Here is a 7,841-nt window from a genome sequence, read left to right on the forward strand (position 1 = left end):
GCCGGTGTGTACTGTGTCATTTGTCTGTTGTGTGTTCTGTGTGGTTGGATGTGTCATGTCCTTTACCTTAGGCCTTTGAGGAGCCTAGCAGAAACCCTGGCATCACTGTTAGCATCTGTAATCTCTACATTCCTCAGCCTGGTACCCAGGCCATTGAACCTTTGACTCGGGAGCTCCAACAGGCATCAGAATTGCATCTCTCTTTGGAAGCATCCAGTCAGGTGGCTTTTCAGGTCTTGTTCTGAGCTGCACGGACAGCCGTGCTCAGCAATGCTCCATTTCAACGGATTAGGCTTTGTAAGAATGCGAGGTTAGGGAGAGGATTCTGACCGTAGGATTCCTGGGTATCCATCTTTGCAGTTCTTGGAATAAATCATTCAGCCAGCATCTTCCTCCAGGGTTCTCTGAGCCTCATCAGTTTGCCATCTGTCTCACCTTGGTCATCTCCTTTTGCATTCTCTGAGTCCTTGCAGCCACTTTCCTTGCCAGGAGCTTTCTGTTCCTGTTGTGTCCCCCCTGTCTGTCCCGTCCCGTCCCGTGTCACGGGTGTCAGCACACACATTTGTGCCGGAGCTGCTCTGCCCTGCCGCATAGCCTGGTGCAGTAGGAGAAGTCCCTGGGAGTTTGTAATGTGGGGTGTAGTGGGAGTCTAGATGGGATTTGTAGATAGACACAAGACGTGTGGAGCTCCTAAGTTATCCTGCAACAGTTTGACTCGTGTCCTGACTTTTTTTTCAGATTCAGATGGATTAAATGTGTGCCAGAGGGCCCCATCCCGGGTGAGGGGTTTCCCCCGAGCAGGTGAGGCACCGTTTGTCTCTGCAGCAGAAGTGTAAATGGTGACTCTGCTACAGCACTGTTCTTTGTCTTTCTTTTTAGGAAGCAAATGTGGATACCAGCTGTCAAGGTGGGCAGTGGAGAGCAGTAGTTGTTATTGCTCAGGTCTCAATTTCTGGTGCAGCTCTAAGCTTCCGTTCTCGTTTGTGCGCTTTAGGCAATCCACCTGGAGTATGCCAAGCCCCAGTCACCAGCCGGCCGATGCTCCGGGTTTCCTGCAAATGTGAGCCCTGTGGATGCATTACAGGACTTGGTGATGAAGCCCTGAACTTTTCTATTTAAAGGTGCCATCCAGGTGGCCTCCGGCAGCTGCCCAGGAGTTGTGGTGAGTCAGGGAAGTAGGGGGGAGGAGCGAGGGTCCACTCAGGTTTCAGCCGTGCCAAATCACCTCATCTCCTCTGAACCCAGGCGTCCCCTGTGGCGACGGCCTCGGTCTCTGAGCGTGCCCAAAGTGTGCGGCCCGAGCAGCTGAGCGTTCTTAGGAGCACGGTGAGTAGCAGACTTGTGGGGTTTTGGCCGATGTGGTGCCACGATCAGGCATTGATGTTTGGTTCTCTTTAAAACAGCTGTCTAAGAGACACCAGCCCGGTGCCAGCAGGACCTTCCCAGCTGACGAGGTGGCCTTTCTTTGCACCTGAGACCGGCATCCCCAGATGTCTGAGAGAGAAGTAGAGGGCTATGACCCCCAGGGGGGATGAAAGCAGGGTGCTGGTTTGGGAAATACTGGGAGGGGGGGATTTGAGTCCGCTTTGGAGGTGAGGAGTGTCCATGAAGTGGCCCCTTAGGCCCCATAAAAGCAAAATCTCACTTTTGATCCCAGTGCTGAGGTGAGCGGGGCAGAGCAGTCCCAGTGTGTATTGTGTCACTTGTCTTTTGTGTATTATGTGTTGTTGGATATCTCATGTCTTTTATCATAGCCCTTTGAGGGGCCTGTCAGAAACCTTGCCACCAGTCTTAGTATCTGTACTCTCAGCGTTCCTTGCCCTGGCATTGATGCCATGGAACTTTTAACTCGGCAGCTCAGACAGGCATCAGAATTGCAACTCTTTGTAAGCATCCAGTCAGATGTCTTTTCAGGTCTTGTTCTGAGCTGTATGGACAGCTGCACCCTGCAAGGTTCTGTTATGATGGATTAGGACTTGTAAGAATGTGTGGACAGGTAGAGGCTTCTGACCGTAGGATTCTCGGGCATTCTTCTTTGCAGTTCTTGGAATAAATAATTCAGTTAGCATCTTCTTCCTCCAGGGTTCTCTGAACTTCATCAGCCCGCCATCAGTTTCCCCTCAGTCTTCTAATTTTGCGTCCTCTCGGTGCTCGCTGTCATTTTCCTTACCCAGAGGTTTCTGTTCCTGTTGTGTCCCCGTTGTTTGTCCTGTCCTGTGTCACGGGTGTCTGCACACATTTGTGCTGGAGCTGCTCTGCCTTGCTGCATAGCCTGGTGCAATAGGACAAGTCCCGGGGACTTGATGTTTGTAATGTGGGGTGTCGTTGGACTCTAGGTGGGATTTGTAGATGGGCACAAGATGTCTGGAGCTCTTAAGTTATCCTGCAGCTCTTTGATTTTTGTCCTTTCTTTCAGGTGCAGAAGGATGAAATCCAGGGCAGAGCCCCTCATCCAGGGTGAGGGGATTCCCCCGAGCAGGTCAGTCACTGTTTGTCTCTGTAGAGAGAGCCTAAATGATGGCTGTTAGAGCAGACTTCTTTGTCTCTCTTTTTAGGAAGTCAAGGCTGAGAGCAGCAGTCAAGGCCGAGTGGGCGAGGTGAGCATTGAGTAGTGTACAGAAGCAGTTGTTATTGCTGAGGTCTCAGTTTCTGGTGCAGCTCTAAGCATCTCCACTTTTTATTTTAGGTGGTCCACTTGCCATCTATCCTGGCCGGGCATGCCCATTCCAGGTGTGTGCAGCTTAAGGTATCAGTGTGGCATCCTTGTCAGATTTGGGAGGTTGTGTTTTCACAGTGTCTCAGCATGCTTTTCTGCTTTGTTTCTTTGCAGGTGCTGTCGCTGCCCTAGGCACGCCAAGGAACAGAGGAGGGCAGGTGAGTCGGTGTTTAGGCAGGCTGACTCACAGGTGAGTGTTACACAGCAGCATGCTAAGTGTGTACCTATTCTTTTTGCAGGTATCTTCTGGGCACCCTCTGGAGTCAAATCAAGATTTGAGGTGAGCCGGGGCAGGGGTGCGGAGGAGCCCCGGGGATTACTGTTTTTGACGGCAATAGTCACCTTTTCTGTTTTGTCTTAGGTACCCTGAGGAGCCTCGTAGCCAAAGGTTGGAAACGACAGCACCGAGGCACACACGGAGCATGTTTCAACATCCACGTCTGACCGAGGATGGATTTTGTCTGCTCCTTTTCCAAAAGCTGAGTGTCGGGGCCAGTGGTTTGGAGAAGGGGAAAAACCTTTACTATCACAGAGGGCAATTTGATGTCAGCTTAGCAGAGAGGTCTGTAGTGGGACCGGCTCTCTGGAAGAAAAGGGAGAGGGTTTCTCCTCATCCTGACCAGAGCCTTTGCCGGGCAGGGCAGTTCCGACCCATCTCAGGATTCTCGTGAACTTTGCGTCGTCCGCCTTCCTCGGCCCGACGTCGTTACGGATCTTTCCCCCGAGGAGCTCGCCTTCAGGTCCGGAGCTACAGCCACGGTCACCTGGCCGTTGGCTTGCTTCTCTAGGCTTGCTGAGCCTCTCGAGCATCCTCTTAACTGCTGTGGCACTAACTTCTTTTAACGAGTTACATTTCATTATCACGTGCTATCGTCATAGGGCTTCCTCTCCTTTGGCATCATCAGCCTCTGGCACATCTTGCGCTAGGCATCTCGGGTCCCTAAGGGGACAGTGCCAGGCAGTTGCCACTTGTCTCTGTGTTATGTCACCTGTGTCTATGTTGTCCGTGTCTATGTTGTCCGTGTCTGTGTCCGTTGTCTTCCACGTCATAGGCCTTTGTTACGTCTCGATGCTTTATCAGCACTATTCTGTGCCATATAGGCCGTATTCTACTCACGTTCCTTCTGGATATCCCTTATTCTGGCATCTTTACATTTTTACTCTTTGAGACAGGAATGTCTCAAACGGACAAGATGTTCTCATCCATCTTCCTTCTCACTACCAGCTTTGGTAGTGCCTTTTTTTCCATGCCATTCTCTTGGACTGCTAGAGGGAGTGTCTTGCACCCTCCTCATGTGACTGCAGTACTTCTATAGGTTCCATCTTCTGAAGGGTATAGGACTCAAGAATTCATCTTCCAGCGAGTTATCTCAAGTCCTGGCTTATATTGTGTGTACCTGTGCTGGCTTATACTGTATGTACCTACCCTCTATGTACACTTGCACTGTATGCATCGACTTACATTGCTGTGTGTACTTATATTGTACCACTTATGGTTGGAGCTGCCCTGCCGGGCACGTAGTCACAGTTAGGTAGAAGAGTTATAAAAATTTTACTGTTCATCTGTCTTTTATGGGATTTTGGGTAGAAAACTTATTGGTTCAGAGTGGAGACAAGTCCTAGCTGTCAGATAGCCACTCGTTGACCGCTTCCTGTCGTCTCACAGGTCCCCGAGGCTACCGATTTCCCCAGAACCTACCAACTGACGTCAAGGAGCACAGCCAGATGATGTGTGGCAGCACGTTCTTCAGCGTCTCGAGTAAGGGCTGCAGCGAGTGTGTAAGTGGGAAGAGCGTGTGAGCATGTGTGAGAGCACGTGTCTGTGTCTGTCTGCGTCTGCTCATCTCTGCATGTGTCAGCGCATGCCGACTGGATTACTGGATTTAACCTTGTGTCTGTGACTTTTGCTTTTCAAGTTTTTCAACTCATTTTCAAATTTAGAATAAAAAATCCCCAGCTGGGTTTCCCCCCTCCCCCGGCTGTTTTTTTTTTCCTTGGTCCCGGTCAGTCTGTGAGGCGACGTTCATCACCAGAGTTTGGGCGCGGCCTGTCCAGGGACCGGGGTTTTCGTCAAGCAGGAGGATTTTTTTGAGGCTCCCGGGAACCACGTTCCCGAGGACCAATGATTGCTGGGGTGTAATTTAGCAGTTGTGATGAGAGGGATGGTGACTTCGTGTGTCATCTGAAGGGGGTGTTAATGGTAGATGAGTGGTGTTTTTTGTGTGCTTTTGTTGATTTGGGTTTCCTATAACAATAAATCCACATGTAATGAAAATAGAAAAAGGTTATCATCTTGTGTTAATATGTGTGTTGTGTTGTATTGCTCTGTATTGCAGGGTGAGCACAGGGTGAACTCTCCTCCTTGCTGTGACACCTGGGCTGGCAGGGATGACACAGTGACCTCGGCCGGCCGATGCTGCCTGTGCCATCACCTGGCACTGACGTGTTTGATGAAAATCCTTTTGCTGGGATTTTTCTCCTGAGAAGCCTCAGAACAGAAATGGAACCAATAAACGATCTGCTGGCTGTGGAGTGTGGGCTGGAGATGGTTTAGCAACAGGGGCATCTTGGATTGGTCTCCTGTGCAGTGTCTACTTGATGACCAATCATGGTCCAGCTGCGTCGGGGCTGTGAGCAGTCCCAGGTTTTTATTATTCATTCCTTTCCAGCTTCCTGATGTCTCCTTGCTCTTTTAGTATAGTTCTACTATCTCATTTTCTTTTAATATAATAGAGATCATAAAATAATATTTCAGCCTTCTGAGAGGTGGAGTCAAGATTCTCGTCTCTTCCCTCGTCCTGGGGACCCTCAAACACCGCCACAATCAGCAGCCGAGCGGGTTTGTGCGAGCCTCCCAGTAACCCTCGGCCGGTCCCGAGTCGGCAGACACCGGGGGGCAGCCCTGACACGGCCGAGAGCGGGGAGACACTCTCTGTGCCCCGAGGGTGCTGAGGGCACCGGGGCTGGGCCCCTGTGCAGCACAAGAGACACCAGAGACAGCGGTAGATGATAAAGGGCCGACTCTTAGCAGGGGTTAATCCAAGGTTTTATTAGGAGTCCCAAAGGAGCTCCTGCACCTCAGGGGCCTCCTGCCAAGCCCCAGGGAGATGTGCCAAGGTTACATTTAAAGCGAGGTGGAAACAGAAAGTAGATAACATTTTACCAACCAATAAGTGACCCTAAGGGATGGATGCTGGGGCATAGACATACAGGACAGCGTATGGGGCAAGGCTCGGGGGGCTGACCCCTGGCCTCTGGCTAATCACTGGATGACTTGTACGAAACTTCTGCATGGAGGGGATGGGAGGCTGAGTCATTGACAGAGAGCCAGGGTGGGGGTTTGGGGATGATCTCATCCCGGGAGAGGGATAACACAGGTAGAAGGAGGGGGGTACAGTTTGGGATAAACCATTTGGGAAAAATATAGGGATACAAAACAAAATGACTTCAAAGTATTATAAAGTATAAAAATGCACTACAGCAGGTTTGGGCAGCACCAAATAAAATGTAATAAAATGCTTTAAAAATAGAAAAATTACGAATAAAAATTAAATGAAAGTAAAAAAACCAAATTAATTTAAAATAAATGAAAAACAAAATAAAAACTGTAAAGTGCTGTAAGAGTTCCATAAAAGGTAGTGCCGTAATGCAAGACCCTCAAACACCACCACAATCACCAGCTTGAGTTGGTCTGGGCAGCACTAAATAAAAAAAAATAAAAACCTTTAAAAATAGAAAAATTAAAAATAAAAAATACAATTAAAAAATTAAATAAAAGCTTTAAAAATAGAATAATTAAAAATAAAAAATAAATAAAAAATAAAATTAGAAAAATAAAATAAAAGCTTTAAAAATAGAAAAATAAAAAAATTAAAAAATTAAATAAAAACTTTAAAAATAGAAAAATTAAAAATTAAAAATAAAAAATAAAATAAGAAAAATAAAATAAAAGCTTTAAAAATAGAAAAATAAAAATTAAAATTAAAAAATAAAATAAATGCTTTAAAAATAGAAAAGTTAAAAATAAGAAATAAATAAAAAATAAAATTAGAAAAATAAAAGCTTTAAAAATAGAAAAATAAAAAATAAAATTAAAAAATAAAATTAAAGCTCTAAAAATAAAAAAAATTCAAAATAAAAATTAAATAAAAAGTAAAAATAAAAAAATAAATGCTTTAAAAATAGAAAAAATTAAACTTAAAAAAAAATAAAAGTCTTTAGAAATATAAAAATTAAAAATAGTAAGTAAATAAAAAAAATAAAATAAAAACGTTAAATATAGAAAAATTAAAAATAATAAGTAAATAAAAAATAAAATTAAGAAAATAAAATAAAAATGCTTTAAAAATAGAAAAATTAAAAATAAAAATTAAATAAAAGTAAAAAAACCAAATTAATTTAAAATAAATGAAAAACAAAATAAAAACTGTAAAGTGCTGTAAGAATTCCATAAAAGGTAGTGTCGTAATGTAAGACCCTCACACACCACCACAATCACCAGCTTGAGTTGGTCTGGGCAGCACTAAATAAAAAAAAAATAAAAACTTTAAAAATAGAAAAATAAAAATTTAATCAAAAAAAAAAAAAAAGCTTTATAAATAGAAAAATTAAAAATAAAAATTTAATCAAAAATATAACTAGAAAAATAAATGTTTTAAAAATTGAAAAATAAAAATAAAATTAAAAAATAAAATTAAAGCTCTAAAAGTAGAAACATTTTTAAAAAATTAAATAAAAATAAAAAAATAAAAGCTTTAAAAATAGAAAAATTAAAAATTAAATAAAAATAAAATTTAAAAAATAAAATAAAAAGCTTTAGAAATAGAAAAATTAAAAATAATAAGTAAAAAATAGAATTAGAAAAATTAAATAAAAGCTTGAAAAATTAAAAATAAACATTAAGGAAAAAATAAAATTAAAAAAAAATTTAAAATAGATGAAAAACAAAATAAAAACCGTAAAGTGCTGTAAAGTACCATAAAAGTTCCATAAAGGGTAATGCCATAAAGCGCGACTGTCGCAAAAGTTGCTGTAAAGCGCGGCTGTCGCAAAAGGTGTCGTAAAGCGCGAATGTCGTAAAACTGGCATAAAGCGTGGTTGTCGCGCTTTACGGCACTACCTTATA

General features: G+C 43.7%; 1 protein-coding gene and 1 long non-coding RNA gene across 2 annotated transcripts; both read left to right on the forward strand.

The window, feature by feature from the left end:
• Window positions 1–720: 720 nt before the first annotated feature.
• On the forward strand, window positions 721–1,154 carry LOC143693120 (uncharacterized). Its single transcript, XR_013180610.1, has 3 exons — window positions 721–801; window positions 880–907; window positions 995–1,154. It is a non-coding gene; the product is annotated as an uncharacterized LOC143693120 (long non-coding RNA).
• A 261-nt stretch (window positions 1,155–1,415) lies between these two features.
• LOC143693119 (uncharacterized) lies at window positions 1,416–5,374 on the forward strand. The gene is made up of 7 exons (XM_077173154.1): window positions 1,416–2,479; window positions 2,556–2,597; window positions 2,687–2,730; window positions 2,831–2,874; window positions 2,956–2,996; window positions 3,078–4,475; window positions 5,053–5,374. The coding sequence occupies exons 1-6, from the start codon at window positions 2,361–2,363 to the stop codon at window positions 3,385–3,387; spliced, it is 600 nt and encodes a 199-aa protein (XP_077029269.1). The 5' UTR covers window positions 1,416–2,360; the 3' UTR covers window positions 3,388–4,475; window positions 5,053–5,374.
• The last annotated feature ends 2,467 nt before the right edge of the window (window positions 5,375–7,841 follow it).

Source organism: Agelaius phoeniceus, unplaced genomic scaffold (genome assembly GCF_051311805.1).
Source record: "Agelaius phoeniceus isolate bAgePho1 unplaced genomic scaffold, bAgePho1.hap1 Scaffold_295, whole genome shotgun sequence".
Taxonomy (NCBI): Eukaryota; Metazoa; Chordata; class Aves; order Passeriformes; family Icteridae; genus Agelaius; species Agelaius phoeniceus.

Coding starts and splice junctions, on each gene's coding strand:
- LOC143693119 (XM_077173154.1), top strand. CDS start 2,361: ATGTCTGGAGCTCTTAAGTTATCCTGCAGCTCTTTGATTTTTGTCCTT. Junction 2,480..2,555: donor GAGGGGATTCCCCCGAGCAG/GTCAGTCACTGT, acceptor CTCTCTTTTTAG/GAAGTCAAGGCTGAGAGCAG. Junction 2,731..2,830: donor GCCGGGCATGCCCATTCCAG/GTGTGTGCAGCT, acceptor GTTTCTTTGCAG/GTGCTGTCGCTGCCCTAGGC.